The sequence below is a fragment of the Mchenga conophoros genome, linkage group LG3, assembly GCF_057382185.1.
Source record: "Mchenga conophoros isolate Kocher_MC1m ecotype Shallow Benthic linkage group LG3, M_conophoros_male_GT1.1, whole genome shotgun sequence".
Taxonomy (NCBI): Eukaryota; Metazoa; Chordata; class Actinopteri; order Cichliformes; family Cichlidae; genus Mchenga; species Mchenga conophoros.
Genome location: NC_140528.1, coordinates 4936113 through 4955462, shown reverse-complemented (window position 1 = coordinate 4955462; position 19350 = coordinate 4936113). Strand labels below are relative to the sequence as shown.

At 41.1% G+C, this 19350-nt stretch overlaps 2 protein-coding genes across 1 annotated transcript in view; one reads left to right on the top strand and one right to left on the bottom strand.

Moving 5' to 3' along the window:
• The window catches only part of LOC146577056 (NACHT, LRR and PYD domains-containing protein 3-like), a 200072-nt gene extending 182472 nt beyond the window's left edge, over positions 1 to 17600 (top strand). Inside the window, exons 11-13 of the mRNA XM_085268117.1 lie at positions 14200 to 14373; positions 16777 to 16823; positions 16972 to 17600. Of these exons, the coding sequence (XP_085124243.1) occupies positions 14200 to 14373; positions 16777 to 16823; positions 16972 to 17501 (751 nt within the window). The 3' untranslated portion in view covers positions 17502 to 17600. The remainder of the gene's footprint in view (positions 1 to 14199; positions 14374 to 16776; positions 16824 to 16971) is intronic.
• Positions 1 to 19350, bottom strand: part of LOC146577050 (protein NLRC3-like) — a 324292-nt gene that overhangs the window by 54197 nt on the left and 250745 nt on the right.

Here is a 19350-nt window from a genome sequence, read left to right as displayed (position 1 = left end):
CTTCTAATCAGACAAATAAGGCGATGACTTTCTGCAAACAGTATTTCTTATAACTCAGCAGTATAATGCATCATAAAACAATATCATTCATTCACAATAAATCAACAGTTTAATATAATGCACATCAGTTTAACTAATGCAATAGTTATCAGCTTCTTCTAACTCAGTAGAATAATGCAAACTAAAACTACATAATAATTCACAATCTTTAATTAGGGGTATAACATGGCATAAAATAATATTATAATCTAACAATTCCCCCTGATGAGGTCATTAGAATAATGACCTCACCAACACCCTTCAATTCAGTGTGGCCGGGTTCATCTCTTCTCACTCCTGAGGTCCTTTGTCCCCCTGAGGGGCGAACCATATGTGGGATGACCTCTGTGTTTGCGCAGTTCAGATGTAAGAAAAACGATTATTCCAACAATAGCGGGTACAGATGACACTCCCCAGGTCTCCCACAGCTTTTAGCCTTTATTTTATTGCTGCAGCTACCAGTGTCGTCCAGTTGGGTGATCCTCTGCTCTCCTTTCTTCAACCTCAGGGGTTAGACAACCCTTCAGTCGTGGCACAGATCAGGGGATTATTCTGCCCCAATTTCAAACAACGATCTGTGTATCCTCCAGAAAAAGGAACAGGAAGGTGTCCCCTTTTTTCCCAAAAGCCTCTCGAACTTCGTTGGTCTGGTGTTCCCGGATTTCCGCCAACCCCTTCATGGTTATTGCTGTGTTTATGGGATCCATCCTTTTGTGGTGACTAGCTAGAGCCCAAACGCCATGACCCTTGGACCCAGTTGATGTCTCGGCAGTCACCGTGTCTATCTCTGCTGCGAAGGATCCTCGCATCTCTGTAACCTCGTCTGGTGTCTGTTCCTTTCCCTGTAAGAGACAGAAAACCAAAACACCTCTCTTCCTAACCCTAATAATCTAATGTTGTTATCTACTGACCTTCTAGTGATTCAGAATTGGTTTAAAAACATTCAGAATGTCCCAGGGACTTATTCTAATTATATCCTATGTGTGTGTAAGCATGTTTGTATTTAGCCCTCTGCACTCAAAGTCAATACCTGCAATATATCAGTCCGAACCATCACGCCGAACGAAGCTTATGACCTTCAAAAGACCAAGTGCCAACTCATTATAAGCACATTTGCAAAGTGTGTCTGAAAATTATTGAAACCCCTCTTTTTAACAAAAGACCAAGAAATCAACAAATCTTCTAAACGCTACTCAGTTCATTTCAATGAGTAATGATTAAACATGAAAGTGATGGTTTATGCTTTTTCACTGATTCTCTAAAAGGTCCGTCTTCTCGGACCGCTATTAGCTTAAGCTTTACCATTCCTAAGGTATTAAAGACACAAATGAAGTTATAAAATGTTCAAATAATCCTGGTTTGATGTTAAAGCTCAACCTTCCCCCCCTTTTTTGACACATTCCAATGTGTCAAATCAACGGAGCTAGAACATTCAAAAAAAAAAAAGTTAGGCAGCTACAAAGTTTCCCAGACTCTTAAGGTGATCCGCGTGTAATGTTCTGACTCAGGTATTTAATATTTTAATAAAGGTCGTTTAATTAACTGCCACTACTTAAATTAAACTTAAAGACATAATTGAAGAAAAGATCACAAAGAATAACATGATATCAGTGTTTTGTAAGCGCGTGCAGCCCTCCATGCTCGAAGCCTTTTCCCTCAATAGATCAGTCAGACATTCGCGCTGACCGTAGCTTTTAACCCTTATTAACTTGAGCACAACTCTACAATGAGCAACAAGTTGCAATATGTATACAAATGATCATGGTTACACCTGCAATGAAAAATTATATCATTATCCTAACACCTGTAAATAGAAGATTCATCAGAGGTTATAACAATCACAGGAACACAGATGTTAGTACAAGGTCAAAAGCTTCAATAAATGATCATCGATGCAATGCTTGTTGCATGATTCTCATACAATAATAATGCTGATATTAAAAATAACAGTAAAACACCCCCTTTTATCCCGTTTCACTTGACACCTAAACGTTTATAAATGCCTCTTTTAAATTTTATTTCCCCCTGTTCTCCCCTTACTGACCACAGCAGGGGGATCTTAGTTTTGAATCAGCCATGAATCCAGCTCACCTGATTCATCAGTGAGCTCCACCATCACTGGCGTCTGACAGGGTGGCGCTGCATACTCTTCCTTTAATGTCACTATTTTCAACCTGTTAATTTATTGTGTTTAAACCTGAAGTCGACTACGTCCACAACAAGTCAATACAGCTGTAAATGTGGCCAATTATCAATCTATTACCAATCAATAAAAACAGATAACTTCTATTTTATGCATGCTTTTAATCAACCACTCACCCAGAGGATCTCCAATCCCAGGAAATTCCTTCTCCTCCTTTAATGAGTCTGTCCTCCTTCCATGCCCTGGTAACTGGTCCATCCAGAGCCACATGATCTCAAATATACATACAACAAGCCAAACCACACCTTGGTCACACCAACCCTCTCCCGCCCCGAAGATGTCCAATGCCATCCTAGTATGGACTGTCAAAAGTGGCTTTAACGCTGACTGTCCTGACAATCCATTTTATAACGTTCCTGGTCAGATTTGCCAATCTCTGCACCAGGGTTTTAAACGTTTCGCCATTTTCATTAGTTGTTATTTTTTATTTAGTTTCAACTCCAGATTTTCAATTTCTACCAGTTGTAATTAGTTTTTACCAATTCTTTGCTAGTTTAGTCTAGTTTTTATTTTCTAAAAATCCTTAGTTTCAGTTTAGTTTTATTTGTGTTTTACAAAAATTAAGTGTAACAAAATCTCAGTTCCATCATATCAATCATGCTCTTCTGGTTATCCTTGGGTGTTGGGACTAATCACTATTAACTCTTGCCGCACCAAGTGTTCCTAATTTTGGTTGAAGTGAATTGATAACTGTTAAGGTTCAAAATATTGGGGATGGAGACAAGAGAAAAACCACAATAACAACACTGGTCCGGTCGGGTTGAGTCAAACGATGATTTAATGATCACACACGTGGGAGATGGACACTGATGCAGACAGCCTCAAATCTCAAAGTGGTGGAGCATTGCTCAAACTCTTATAGCCTCTGGTTCTCCCATCTTATCATAAAAGCCTAAACATTCACATTCTTTCTCTCACACGGCGCCTAAGCTACGACCTTGGCTCCCTGTTTATCTGCTCCTGCTGAGATGGGGCAGAAAACTCCAGCATGTTCTATTCTCTTCTAATCAGACAAATAAGGCGATGACTTTCTGCGAACAGTATTCCTTATAACTCAACAGTATAATGCATCATAAACAATATCATTCATTCACAATAAATCAGCAGTCTAATGCAATGCAAATCAGTTTAAATACTGCAATAATTATCACCTTCTTCTAATTCAGGAGAATAATGCCAACTTAAACTACATAATAATTCACAATCTTTATTTCGGGGTCTAACATGGCATAAAATAATATCATAATTTTACAATTCCCCCTGATGAGCTCATTATTCTAATGAGCTCACAAACACCCTGTAGCCCAGTGTGGCCGGGTTCATCTCTTCTCACTCCTGAGGTCCTTTGTCCCCCTGACGGGCAAACCATATGTAAGATGACCTCTGTGTTTGCGCAAGTCAGGTGCAAGACAAACTATTACTACAAGGATAGCAGGTCCAGATGACACTCCCCTGTTCTCCCACAGCTTTATTTGGTGTTCCCTTATACCATTCAGACGTAGACTAGAACCTCTGTCCGAAGAGCTCTTAACCTTTATTTTATTGCTGCAGCTACCAGTGTCGTCGAGTTGCGTGATCCTCTGTTCTTCTTACTTCAACCTCAGGGGTTAGACAACCCTTCAGTCGTGACACAGATCAGGGGATTATTCTGCCCCTATTTCAAACAACGATCTGTGTATCCTCGGGTCCTGTGTCTCCCGTGTATCCTCCAGAAAAGAACAGGAAGGCGTCCCCCTTTTGCCCAAGAGCCTCTCGAACCTCGTTGGTCTGGTGTTTCCGGATTTCCGTCAACCCCTTCATGGTTATTGCTGTATTTATGGGATTCATCCTTTTGAAGTGACTAGCTGGAGCCCAAACGCCATGACCCTTGGACCCAGTTGGTGTCTCGGCAGTCACTGTATCTGTCTCTGCTGCGAAGGACCCTCGTATCTCTGTGGCCTCGTCTGGTGTCTGTTCCTTTCTCTGTAAGAGACAGAAAACCAAAACACCCCCTTCCTAGCCCTAATAATCTAATGTTATTATCTACTGACCTTCTAGTGGATGGAAATAATGATAAATAAATAATGATTTATGCTTCTCACTGATTCTCTACAAAAGACCGTAAACTTCTCGGGCCACCATTAGCTTAAGCTTTACCATTCCTAAGTTATTAAAGACACAAATCAAGTTATAAAAATGTTCAAACAATCCTTGTTTGATGTTGAAACCCAACTTCCCCCCCCCCTTTTTTGACACATTCCAATGTGTCAAATCAACAGAACTAGAACATTAAAAGAAAAGGTGAGGCAGGCACCACGTTACCCAGAATATTAAGTTGATCTGCGTGCAATGTTCTGACTCAAGTATTTTTAATATTTTAATGAATATCGTCTAATTAACTGCCACTACTTATACCTAGCAAAAGACATAATTGAATAAAAATCACAAAGAATAACATGATCTTAGTGTTATGTAAGCGCGTGCAGCCCTCCATGCTCGAAGTCACTCCACACCATAGATCAGTCAGACCTCGCGCTGACTGTAGCTTTTGACCCTTATTAACTTGAGCGCAACTCTATAATGAGCAACAAACTGCCATATGTATATAAATTATCATGATTACCCCTGCAAAGAAAAATTAAATCAATATCCTAACACCTGTAAATAAAAGACTAATCAGAGGTTATAACAATCACAGGGACACAAATGTTAGAATACGGTCAAAAGCTTCTATAAATGCTCGTTGCATAAGTCTCATACAACAATAAAATGCTGATATTAAAACAACAGTAAAACACCCCCTTTTGTCCCATTCAACCTGACACATAAACGTTTATAGATGGCTCTCTTAAATTTGACATTCTCCTGATTTTTCTTCACTGACCACAGCAGGGGAAACTCTGCCATGATACAGCCATAAATGCAGCTCACCTGATTCATCACTGAGCTCCATCGTCACTGGGGTCTGACAGGGTGGCGCTGCATACTCTTCTCATCTAATGTGTCTATTTTCAACCTGTTTAGTCAGAGTGCTCAAACATGAGGCAGACTACGTCCACAACAAGTCAACACAGCCGTAAATGTGGCCAATTATCAATCTATTACCAATCAATAACAACAGATAGCTTTTATTTTATGAATGTTTTCAATCAACCACTCACCCAGAGGATCTTCAATCCCAGGAACTTCCTTCTTCTCATTTAATGAGTCTGTCCTCTTTCCAAGACCTGGTAACTGGTCCATCCAGAGCCACCTGATCTCAAAATATACTTACAACAAGCCAAACCACCCGTTGGTCACACCAACCCTTTTCCGCCCTAAAGATGTTCAACGGCTAAAGATGTTCAATGCCATCGTAGACTGGAGTGCCGAAAGAGACTTTAACGCCAACTGTTCCAACAATCCATTTTATATTGCTTCCTGGTCAGAGTTGCAAAACTCCACACCAGGGTTCAAATCGTTTTACTATTTTCATTAGTTCTTATTTTTTATTTTAGTTTCGACTCCAGATTTATAATAGTCATCAGTCCTGATGTTTGTACCAGGTGTAATCAATGTTTACCAAGTCTTTGCTAGTTTAGTCTAATTTATATTGTCCGAAAATCCTCAGTTTCAGGTTAATGTTGATTAGTGCCAGTTATAATTTTAGTTGTATTTTGCCAAAACTAAGTGTCACAAAATTCCAGTTTCAACACATCAGCCATGCTCCCCTGCTTATCCCTGGGTATTAAGACTATTAACTCCTGCTGCACTGCGTGTTCATAATTTTGGTCAATCGACAAACCTTTTGAAGGTGCTCGCACAATTATTTAGATGTTCCAATCCTGTTGTCTCGGGCTGCACCACGCTGCCTTATCTGGTGTTAGCTGTTTTCCGGTGATGTGGGTTGAATGGGGGAGCTCTTCAAGGTCAGCTAAGCTAACCTTCGTGTGTGAGCTTTTCAAGTGCATTTCAAGATTTGTGGGATTTTTGCTTTATAAATGTCCCTCATAACCCCCTGACGGCCCTCTAATTTATTTTAACACACCATAGTGTACATTTAGTGTTCACATGTAGCTCTCATACTCTACTTACCACTCTTCTAAGTCCTGATGTTTCTTAAAGAGGACAACCGTACCTTTAAATAATATCACATGTGTGGGGTGGTGGTCTTACCAATTGTTTTTTCCCACCCTTTTTACATTTTATGAAAGCCAGAGAGATAGACCTGATATTTTCATTTGAAACATTTTGTTAAACTCAGAGTTTTATTTTATTATTTTTATTTATTTATTTTAAGCTTATTTAATTTCACGGAGAACATGCCTAACCTATTAATTTATACTGTAGTGCACGTCGGGACTTTATACTTATATTCATTTCACTTTTTCCTAGTAGACAACTCTTTAACAAGGGCATAGAGAATTCTTGACCGAATAGCGAGATTCAAACATAATTTTTCAAAAGGTAAGAGTCATGTGAGCCAGATAGGGGAGAGTGACACCCCAGGAGGAACAACACAAAGATTATCGAGATGCAGTGGCAGGTGTAATGGAGGAAAACACAGGGCCACAATCTGTCGTCCTATCGGGTTCAAAACTGATATGCAGGAGAATGTGGAATTTTGATTTTTGTTAAAAACAAATATGGATAAAATGCAAAAATATTTTCCAATAAAGTAAAACTGAGAGTCGCACTTATAACTGACTCCATGTCACCTGATTGTTTCTACAAGATCACATTTTTGCTAAGAGTTATTAGTGATCTCAATGTGCGAAAAGACTTCACCATATTTGGAGTTCAAACTCCTCTTGACTGAGAGACCTGGAACAAACATGTGAACAAAACCTGACTAGTACTAGTAATGAAGAGCTCTCTCCAAACGTCAAGAATAAAAGCCCCAATCAGATGGGATTATAACAGAATATGGTTCGCTCCGTTTGCCTGAAATAATTAGGAGTCACAGGCATTTCAGTTGTGGAATGGTTGGGTGCAACAGTAAACATATGTGAGATGTGGGAAGTGCCAAATGTTCCTTTGTGTCTCCAAATTAAATCACAATACTTCCTCAGATATCATAAATGAGTTGACTTTTGTGTAATAGAAAGCCCAGTGCAATCACTTATTCCTAAACCAATGGTTTACAGCTAGTCAAGTGTCAGTGACTTCTAAGTTGGTCCCTGATCTACATTTTTGATATTGTTATATAAATAAGTTTTAATATCCTGCTTATAAAAATTTCAGTGGAACCTGTAAGTTTCTTACATAGCTCCTAAATCTTATTAGTTTCACAGTAGTGATCAATGAACTCCCCTATGCACTATGTAAAGTTTAAATGACTTGACTATCGTAGGGCATACACACAACAATGGTGCTACACACATTTTGCTATAAATCCAATTGATTTTAATTAGTTTTGTAAACACTCATTACAATTTTAGTCAATTTTCCTTTTTTCTTATTTTGATTTTATTTCCGTTAGCACAAATGTTTTTCCACTTCTAGTTTTTGCTATTTCATTTGTATTCTTTAGTAATAATAATCCTGCTCTGCTCACTAGAATAAACATAATCAACGTGATCGACAGCTTACTGCGTATCGATTCACCATCTTATCAATTCATTTGCTTCATCCTTTTGTGGTTTATAACCTTATATTTTATTTCAACCTACTTTGTCTCTAAATATTTGAAGAATTTTTCAAGTTCGGGGTCAAATTTTAAGAATTTGACCATAAGTGAAAGTTATGGTGTTATCACCCCCTTTGGGGCTTACCTTTCCCAGTTTTGGTGATTTTCCTCCCCATTCTCTATTCTCTACAAGTACTCCTTTTCGGTGGCGAAAAACTGTTGGTGTGGTCAAGCGGGTGCTGTAAAAACAAAAGCTCAGGACAGAACAGAACAGTCACCAGTCATGTACTTCACTCAAAATTAGCATATATCAAACTTCATATTGATCCTCTGAGTGTAATGGTACATTTTAATTTAAACTTCTCAAAGCTAAACACAATATTTTACTTTATCTTACTCTCGTTCTTGTGCAGCACCACCCCTGTCGGTTCTATCTTACTTTTAAATTGCTGACTATTTCAAGATGTCACCCAAAAGGCGGGGACCAGTATTTATCATTACATTATCTCTATTTTGCGTGTGGCAAGTCTATCATTCCCTGTTATTTATAGGCCTCGGTAGAGGGTTTTTTCTTTTTTTTTCTTTCTTTCCTCTATAAAAGTTACTTGACTCTTTACAGTGACCCACTATGATTAATACTAATAACATGTTCAGTCATAAGTGAATTCAAACCTTTTCTTCATTTTAGCATTTAACATTCCCAACCATTTTATAATGGTACCCTAATCGAAACACAGCTACTAAAACACAATTTTTTATGTAAGCATCAGTAACTCCAACTTGGCAACCCAAGGGTTAAATCCGCAGTTCACACTCCTGTGAAGCTACAGCCTCCCCCCTCAGTCTCTGTCAACCTTCTGCTCTTGCAAAAACAAAACAAAGCAAGACAAAACCTCCACCCTTCTTTTACAGGCTGGGTGAACTGTCTGTGGACATTTACTAATCCTAAAGTCGGTACCGTCTTTGTCTCAGTACCAAGTCAGTTAAAGCTTTTAGTCGTCAGTCCATAACAGTCCAGTCACATGCATACATCCACACACATTCATACCAGATATTGCTGATAATGGAGTCTCACGCGCAACCTATTCGAGGCTCCTTCACCAGCAAGATGACGTCATCATTTTAAAGGAAACAGTTCCTTATTTATTGCTTTTTCTTGGACTGGATTGACTCGCTGCAATCCTTTTAGGATCAGGACTTTTCATTCGACCAGTGTCCCATACAAGTGAATTTCTCCTCAGCCCATTATAATCATGGAGAAAAATACTTCGCGACTGTTTTCAGTAAGAATATTTTATAGCGCTTTAAAGTTCAACCTCTCAGGTCTGGATTAAGGAGCCGATTTGTTAAATCAGGAGCTCACAAAATACCAAAATATCACCACCGGTGGATCACACCTCTCAGATGTTCTTATCTCAGTGCACTGTAACGAAAGCAAACACAGACGTAACCAATTAAACACTCATAATAACAGATACTGGGGCCCATTACAAACATGCCCAAGCATAAAACCATCCTTTTCTCTCTCAGAGAAAGAAAACAATCCAAACCTCACTGATAGAATCAACCTAGTATCAAACAAAACCCAAAGATCAACCAAAACTCCTTTTTGCACCAACAAAACATGTTGGGTTTACTTGACTCAATAGTGGACACTAGTTACACACCAACTCTTTACTTTGGCAAAAACGTAAACAACTAAGTTGAATCAACACAACCTTTTCATATTCTCTTCGAAATAAAACTCACACCATTCATTCATCATTTTCGCTCTGTACCACTGCTCCTTGTTAGACTGTGTGAAGCACAGTAAACAATTCAGTGGAGGCTTTGAGCCATAAACAGACATCACGCACAGACATTGTTTTCATTATCAAAGTGCTTCAGACCATGTCCTCTAAATCTACACAAATGCACTCTGCGTGGCATGAAATACATTTAAGCAATAAATAATCAATCAGTTCTTGCTGTTGTAACGAACTCCGTATTTGGATGTTTGTGTGCAGCATTTGTTAGTAAAGCATTCTTCATTGCATCAGCGTGTGTGTGTGTGGATCACTTCTCAGTTCATTGAATCAACATTTTAATTTGTGTGTGTGTGTGTGTCATTTCTCCCTCAATCAACGAGTGCATATGTTCATATGTATGTTTCTTTTCACTCTGAGTCGGTGCATGTAGATGTGTGTGTTTGTGTGTGTGTTTGTGTTCATCACTTTCCTGTTCTGGTGTTCTGGGTAAACCACGGCCTGAAGCGTGCCCTGGGGTCCTGCCCTCCTCCTTTTCAGTCCGTTTGCATCCGTTGGTGCTGCTGCTCAAAGTTCTGTCCATACTGGTTCTGGCCCCAATTGAGGCAGTCCTTTTCTCCAGTGTCCAGCATCTTCTCCTTATTTCGCTCCTCCTTAACTTGACCCTTTTGCTTCGGTCTTCCTTCAGGGTTTTGATACGCAGCTCAATTGTCTGGATGTCCGTTTGTTGCTTGCAGAAGTGCGACTGCTGTCCGTTTGTTTGCAGGTGGAACGGCTGACATCCAGAAGGTGTATAGGAGAGTCTGCAGCTTCCACCTCCCCAGTGGAAGACCTCAATCTTTGTTCTGTTAGTTTAACACAGGCCTCAAGGCTCTCTGGGATCCCTGCTTGCACTTTCAAGCCCACGGCTCAGGTCGTAGTCGTGGTCCCATTCCAGGGGAATGGAGTCCATGGTTGTTTGGGTGTCTCGGCCCGAGCGTTCAGTCCGGAGCTGGGCAGCCCAGGACGCTGAGCGATCGGAGGACGGCAGAGGCGACAGGAAGCCATCCCCCTAACGTTTGCTCCATAGCAGACCGGACAAATCACACTGCTCATCTAGCTCCAGGATGCTCCGGCCTGATTTCAAGTCCGGTGTCTTGGACTCCAAGCCTGATGGGTTCGATTTTCAGCTAGCTCCTCCTGGGCCATGCTCAGTTTCTGCTCTGATGCCTCGAGGTCTTATTGAGGGCAGAAACCTCAGAGTCTTTTCCGTAGAAATCAGATTAAAGTCCATTGATGTTTCCCTTGGACCTTCTGTGGTTCTGCTGTTCGGCTCTTCCCAGAGGTCAGCTCCTGTCTGAGCCCCGACCCCTGTGCCTTCAGCTTATTTTCTCCTGGTGTTTTTCTCCATTCTGAGGTGCCTCCTGTCCTCAGTTTTCCTTTGTCTGTGGCACGCCCTGTTTTGCTGCCCGATCATCAGTGTTGGTCCGTCACTGTCCTGCACAGTTTTAATGCAGAGTTGTTAAGGTGAGCATTGTTTTGCTCGGCCTCACTTTTCCTCCGGGCTTAATGGGCGTGTCGTCACAGCTCTGTCCGCTGAAGCTGTCTTTTTCCATATGGCAAGAATGTGAAGAGTGTGTGAGAGGGGTGTGTCCGATCAGGCACTGCCTGCTGTGGATTGAGTGCAGGTCAAGGTGTTCGGAGCGGATGGTGCGCTCAGCTGCTCGCATAACCCTCTGTAGAGCTCGTCTGTCCGGCATGTTGCTGTTCCCGAACCAGACAGTGATACAGCTGCTCAGTATGCTCTCGATAGTTCCTCTATAGCAGGTGGTCAAAGTCATTGGTGGGAGCCGGACCTTTCTCAATCTTCTCATTTAAGAAGAGAGACTGACGGAAATCTCCCCGTGTAGTGAAACGGGCCTTGGATTTAACACTCTCCATCTCCGCAGCCTGATATCGTTTTCCTGCAGCACTGTTGACATTTTCAAGCTGTTGTTATAGGTCCAGCTGCTGTAGCATTTGGTCAGGGTCACTTCAAAGATGGTGGAGGAGTGAGCAACGATGGTGGAGGGGAGAGCAGGTGTCCAGGTCAGCCTCGGCTTCCCTACCTGTAATCAAACATAAAGAGAAAAAAAACAAAAAAAACAAAACAAAACTAATGATGTTGTATTGGCTATATCAGTCAGAGAGGGGAGAAACACCGGGGCCAGGCCCTGTGTCAGCCTTCACTCCCCCTTTTTTTTTTTTTTTCTCTCCATATAATCCTCTCATAACCCACCAAGCTGACAGGACGACACAGGTACATTTTAAAATTCTTAAGATTGTATTTAAAGTTCAAAATGGAATTTTCTTTCATTCAGTAATCACCTATATTTGTCAATCGGCAGAAAACTTGTCACAATTTGACTTTTCTAACCACTAAATTTGTCATATCTTCACTGGTTTGTCAGACCAGTGTTTTTTTTTTTTTTTTTTTTTTGAAGTTAAGATGTTGTCCTGCAACCCAGAGAGTTTATTTGTTAGTAGTGGATAAACTTTATTGTGTAACGGCGGGTGTATGTTAAGCTTCACTGCTTTAAACTTGCTGGAAAATCTTCACATGTTCATGGGTGTAAGCTGTTTCTTCATTGCGTGTATGTGTGTTTGTAGGTGGGTTAACTTAACTTTTTGTTTGCTCATGGGGCCGGGTGGTCCAGGCCCGTAGCCACCTGTATCAACACACTAAGAGATTTATTTAATATCATTTTCATCACAATCACACTCTGCCGACTGAAGTGCCGGTCTTACTCAAACACAATTTATCTCTTCTATATTAAAATCCAGCTGAACATCAAACATTCAGAGTAGTCATTCAAATCCTTATTTATAATATTATAATCAACAAAATCAGCGTTTTTATTACAAGCAAACAGGAAGCAAAAGTCCTCTGTGTAGTTCACAGCTCATTTGCATGTTCACACACAGTCTAAAAATAGCCCTCAGCGCCGCAGCTGCACGTCACACACAGTCTCACACCAAGCTCAGGCAAAACTCTATTATTTTATATTACAAAAGACATCTTGTATTTACAATCACTGACAGGCCTAACAGATTGAGCACCTAAGAAATTTCGACAAATTTAAAATAACGAGTAATCAATTAACCAGTATCTGTTTCCTCCAGAACAGCCTATGGCCTGATTTCTAAAGAACCTAAACAATTTCGACAAATTTAACCATAACGGGTCCAACCGAAGAAAGTTAACTTTTTTGTAATCAATTAAACAGTATCTGTTACTTCTGGGAACAGTTTCTGACCTAATTTCTAAAATCCCTAACTCAATTGAACAGTATCCAAAAAAGCACATAACACCGTATCTGACGGTGAAGTGGTGAAACCACTTAGTTGTTCTGGAGTGCCCCAGGCTCCACAGTGACCAACTGACTATCCCTCAAAGAGGACGGGCATTGAGCGTCCCCAACCCCGGCAAGCGTTACCTCTGAGCAATGCGCTTCTTAACGGACTCTAACCGCCGTTCTATAATAATTTTCGCCTACACAATTTCGACAAATTTAACCATAACGGGTCCAACCGAAGAAAGGTCACTTTTTTATAATCAATCAACCAGTATCAGACTCTAACTGTATCTGGCCTAATTTCTAAAATATACCTAGCCAATTCCCTACCAAACTACTTGAGCCTTTATCTCAGTTCCTTGGGACTCGAACCCAGCATTTCTTTCATACTTTTTCAACTTCATTAAAGACTCTTAGCCGACTTTAACTGCATAACACACGCGGATCCTCATCACAATCAAAACAGACCCTCTACCAGTAATTTCAGTGAGTAGACTTTAATTTAGTCATATCCGATTTGGCACACTTTGGAAATAATTCAACAGGTAGTGCCTTACCTTTAGATAAGCCAGCTTATGCCCACTCACGTCAGACCACTGGCTCGTGCCTGTCCGTTCGACACCCTCGGACCGTCCAAACTTTTAAATTCCACCCCAACACCACAGGACGAGCCCCCAAAATGTTAAGGTTCAAAAATATTGGGGATGGAGACAAGAGAAAAACCACAATAACAACACTGGTCCGGTCGGGTTGAGTCAAACGATGATTTTAATGATCACACACGTGGGAGATGGACACTGATGCAGACAGCCTCTGATCTCAAAAAATACAAAGCATAAACATTCACATGCTTTCTCTCACATAGCGCCTAAGCTACGACCTTGGCTCCCTGTTTATCTGCTCCTGCTGAGATGGGGCAGAAAACTCCAGCATGTTCTCTTCTAATCAGACAAATAAGGCAATGACTTTCTGCAAACAGTATTTCTTATAACTCAGCAGTATAATGCATCATAAAACAATATCATTCATTCACAATAAATCAACAGTTTAATATAATGCACATCAGTTTAACTAATGCAATAGTTATCAGCTTCTTCTAATTCAGGAGAATAATGCAAACTAAAACTACATAATAATTCACAATCTTTAATTAGGGGTATAACATGGCATAAAATAATATTAGAATCTAACAGGTGTTACCTATGAATAAAGTTAAATGATTTTGATTGGACTGAAGTAGTTAACTGTTGTTATATCTGACAAACAGAAAATGATTGTTGACAGATGGATGGTTGTTTTGTGTGTCTGCAGTCTGTCAGGCTGTATGATCACAGGGGAAGGGTGTACCTATCTGGCTTCAGCTCTGAGCTCCAACCCCTCTCATCTGAGAGAGCTGGACCTGAGCTACAATCATCCAGGTCCCTCAGGAATGAAGCTGCTGTCGGCTGGACTGAAGGATCCAGGCTGGAGACTGGACACTCTCAGGTATGGAGAGAATGTCTGATAGAGGAGGAAGAGCTAGAAACATTTCCTGTGTCCTTCACTCACATCCTTAGTCTTTCATGCAAATGTAACAATAGCAAAAAAGTTTTACTGAGCCATGTTAAAATACATGTTTAGTTATTATTCTCTTGTTTGATATCAATAAGAGAGAAAATATGTACGAGACATAATTTATTGTGGATTTGGCATTAAATGTAGATTTTGTCAGACTATGGGTCGTGGTGTGTGGAAGTAGCGGACTAGAACGCAGATCTCCTTTTGCAATGAGACAGTGAATTTATTTACAGTGGGAAATAATAACAGTCCAGTGTGAAATCCATCGGCCATGGCTCCCCGTGGTCAGTTCACCCAGACAAAAAGAGTGAGAAGTAGTGATCGGCAGATGAGACCTCGTGAAGCGTTTCGGCACATTCCCCAAACTGTATCGATACTTTGTCGAAACAGTGTTGCTGTTTTGCTCCATACTGACACCTGCTGGACCTTAAATATCATTGCAGGCAACTTACTTGAGACTCACAACAGACACTGATTCAATGACCTAGTTATATTATACTTTTATACTTGTATACACTGTAAGGTATTGTACTTTCCATGGAATCATTTTATATGTTTTACATTGCAAGTATTGTAGAAATCTTTAAAACATACTGTGAATTACATTAAGTGAAAATTAAATGAAAGTATTTTGAATATAATATTACCCATTTAAATGTAATTGACTCAGAGTTTATTATAAATTTCTATTCAGAAAAATAAGTTTATCCAATGTTTTTGCATTCAGTCTATTGCGTTTTTTTTTTTGTTTTTTTTTTTAAACCATTTCCCCAGCTTTGGAAAACTCACAGGCACAGATGAAGCTGGGGAACACAAAAACTGTAAAGCCAGGTGAAAAAGATTCTGATAAGATGTCTCCCTATTCCCCCAGTACGTTAAAGGATCCTCTGATCTTGGAATGTTCCTCTCCGACACTCTCCACAATACTAAGGGGTTGACAGTCCTTTATAATAAAATTCAGGACTGCCTGGTCCAAAAAATGATGATAAAGCTGTTCAGTGTCAATATAGGCCTACTTGTGTTCGTTCTTGGTGTGTTTGTCGCCTCATTTTTACGTTTGGCTCTGTAATGCCTAAACACTGAGGAGGCGCTTTTGTTTGTGTAAGAAATGCAGAACAGTTGCGACATTTAACCTGCATAAAGTGAAATAAATAATTTACACTGCAAGTCCGATTTTCCTATTCTGATAGATTACACAGAAACAAAGACAGACAAACTATTTACAGTTAAAAGATCAAAATGATCACACACAGCAGAAACATTTCTTTTTCTTTCGAGCTCCATTTTGTTATGGAGAGATGTGTATTTTTATTTATCTTTGCGAGAGTAATTTTGTGGTTTTTTTGGTAGCGACACATTCTGTTGACAGATGCGGATGCTGTACCTTTTAAACACAGTTTGGCGTTTTGGCACTGAGCGACACAGTAGCTGTATCGATCACGTGACTTTTTGTTAAAGTGACACACGCACCGACACAGGCTTCACTCTGTGAGCTTGATATAAGCGCCGGTGCGTCAGTGTTGCTGGACCCATCACTAGTGAGAAGCAATCCGAAAGAGAGTATGAAAGAGCACGCGATCAAAACACTACTAACAAGCTTAGTCTAATGATCCAGCGCTGGCTGACGCCTGGTCACAGCGTTAAATACATCGGGGTCTGATGGCGGATAATTCATGGCAACTGGTGAGTATTAATTAAACGGCAGTGTGCAGAAACTCAGAACGGAGCTACTTCTGTGTTGGTGGACGTGCCTCTGGGGAAGCGCGGCTCCATCAAAATAAACACAAACATAAACGATCAGGTTGCCCAGCAGGGCTGGTCAGACCATGACACTATGTCATGGTTACCAAAATTTAGACAGAAGCAAAGCGGCTTTCCTAGCATTTACTACTCACTCAGCTAAAAAAGGAAGAGAATCAGCATTAAGTGTTGCTGAACTGTACCAGGTTTGTTAGACACTTTAATGTGTGCTATGCATGTCATGACATTAGGAAACAAATATTAAAGGTCATGAATGAGAACGAACACAAGAAAACCTCATTTCCAGCTAAACAGGAGAGGAAGATAAAGATAATTAAGGTCACAGTTTAAATTGGTCCTATTTAATTCAATACAGTGGCGTACTGGCAGATCCAGGACCAGTCCAAATCATCAGCAGTTTCACCGTTTTCAAATCCACGTATGGACTGAATTGTATTTGGGAAACTGTTGGACTGTTCCTTTATCAGTGTCTAGCAGTCTGTGTATGAGAGCCATGTAATGTCAATGTGTCGATGCTGAAAGTGACTGTGCTACTCTGACACCCCCCCCCCCCCCCCCACCTCTTTTCAGGGTGGAGCCTGCTGGAGTCCGATGGTTGAGACCAGGTCTGAGGAAGTGTAAGTGTGTTTTTAATGGGATTCATGAAAACAAAGCAGCACACATTCAACCATCTTCATCATGTCAGGAGTCATCATCAAAGTGTCAATCAATGAACAGATGATGGATCAATAACTGCAGCTGGATTGTGTTTGTTCTCTCCATCAGATTCCTGTCAACTCACAATCGACACAAACACAGTGAACACAGAGCTCCAACTGTCTGACAACAACAGGAAGGTGACACGTGTGGAGGAGGTTCAGTCATATCCTGATCATCCAGACAGATTTGATGTTCATCAGCTGCTGTGTAGAAATGGTCTGACTGGTCGCTGTTACTGGGAGGTCGAGTGGAGAGGATACGTTTATATATCAGTGAGTTACAGACGAATCGGAAGGAAAGGAGACAATGCTGAATGTATGTTTGGACACAATGATCAGTCCTGGAGTCTGTACTGCACTGATAATGGCCCTCATTCTGTCTGGCAGAATAACAGAGAAACATCCTCCTCCTCCTCCTCCTCCTCCTCTGTCTCTAACAGAGCAGCAGTGTATGTGGACTGTCCTGCTGGCACTCTGTCCTTCTACAGAGTCTCCTCTGACACTCTGATCCACCTCCACACATTCAACACCAGATTTTCTGAAACTCTTTATCCTGGATTTTATTTCTCTAATGGTGCCTCAGTGTCCCTGTGCTGAGTTGAATGTAAAGAGTGTCCTTGTTACGCCGCATTCTAGCGGTACAGGAACGCAACATAAGTTTGAAGATTGCCCCGCCCTGGTCCCCAAAACCATACACAGAGGTAAAACCAATTTCTTAGTGAACGATGGTTTATTTTTCTACACTGCAAAATGAAGCTCCGGGGTGAACAAAGGCCAAAATAACAAACAAAACAAGCTAAGTCAGGAGGAGGTGCTATCTGAAACCCTATGTGAAATCAAAAATCAAACAAAAGACAAGCGCTACACCTAACTCCCTAACTGAGATAAACAGGAGAAAACAGTGCAAGGGAAAACAATAAGGCAGCTCACCCCTTCTGTTCCAGTGCTATTTACAAGGTGCTATTTACAATGAAAACTAATGTACACACTATATACAGAACTCAGAAAGTCGCACAAGTGACAGGCACAAATGTTACAGGTTTTGGAGGCCAGGGTCAGGTCTGCTGCTGCTGTCAGTGGCTGCCCCGGGACAACTGCTGGTGAGGGATTTTGAATGAGACCACATGACCAGGGGACCAATCAGCAGCCATCAGCTCATCCACTCAGGGACTGCAAAGACTTAAAGACACAGACAAAGAAACAGCCACCAAAACAGATTATGGCCAGGGCCATAACACCCCCCTTCCCAAGACCAAACATCTCCCCTATAGATGTTTGGCACTTAGGAGTTCAGAAAACCACGCGACAGCGCATCTGCCATTACATTCTCGGTCCCTTTTTTGTGATGGATCTCCAGATTGAAATCCTGCACTAACAGGGACCATCTCATGAGCCTTTGGTTAGAGTTTTGCATCCTAGTCAAAAACACGAGGGGGTTGTGATTGGTGTAACCAATGACAGGTGATGAACTAGAACTGACATAGACCTCGAAATGCTGTATAGCAAGCAACAGAGAAAGAGCTTCTTTTTCAATGGTGCTGTATTTCTGTTGGTGGGAGTTGAATTTTTTTGAAAAGTAACCAATTGGGTCATCAACTCCTATCCTACACCTACGCCTATCCTCCTGCATCAGCACCACACCTGCACCGTCGGCGCTGGCATCCACCTCGAGTTTAAACAGATGTGTGAAAACAGGAGCGGCAAGTACTGGTGTGCTGCAGAGGAGAGCTTTGGCAGACTCAAAAGCATTCTGGCATGTGGGCGACCATACGAATGGTTTTGACACACTTGTGAGACTGGTGAGCGGTGCAACTACACTCAACAAAAATATAAACGCAACACCTTTGTTACTGCTCCCATTCCCCATGGGATGGACGTAGAGACCTAAAATTCAGTCCAGATACACAATATAACCATCCCTCCCAAACAGTGGTCACAAATCAGTCCAAATGTGTGGTAGTGGGCACATCTGCTATATTGAGATAATCCATCCCACCTCACAGGTGTGCCACATCAGGATGCTGATCTGACATCATGAGTAGTGCACAGGTGTACCTCAGACTGCCCACAACAAAAGGCCACCCTGGAATTATTTTAGTTTTCATGTGACGTATGACCCTGAAGGTAAGCGCGTCATGGACTAAAGTAAAACAGTATGTTGGATGTGCCATGCAATGCTCAATTACATGGGTAGGAACTAGTGTGTTAGCGCAGTTAGCTCGTTAACGTGTTGGCCGTCCAGCCCCATGCACGGGGCGATCGGCGGTAGCTCGTTAACGGAGATTTGCCGTGTTGTGGCGTTAAGGTTATTTCAACGAGATTAACCTGAAAGCACTAGTGGGAACACAACGAATATGACTGCACATTTACACCGACATCATCCTAGTGCAAAGACAAGTGGAAGCAGACAAAAACAACAAGCACGCATGCTACAAACTTTAGCCGA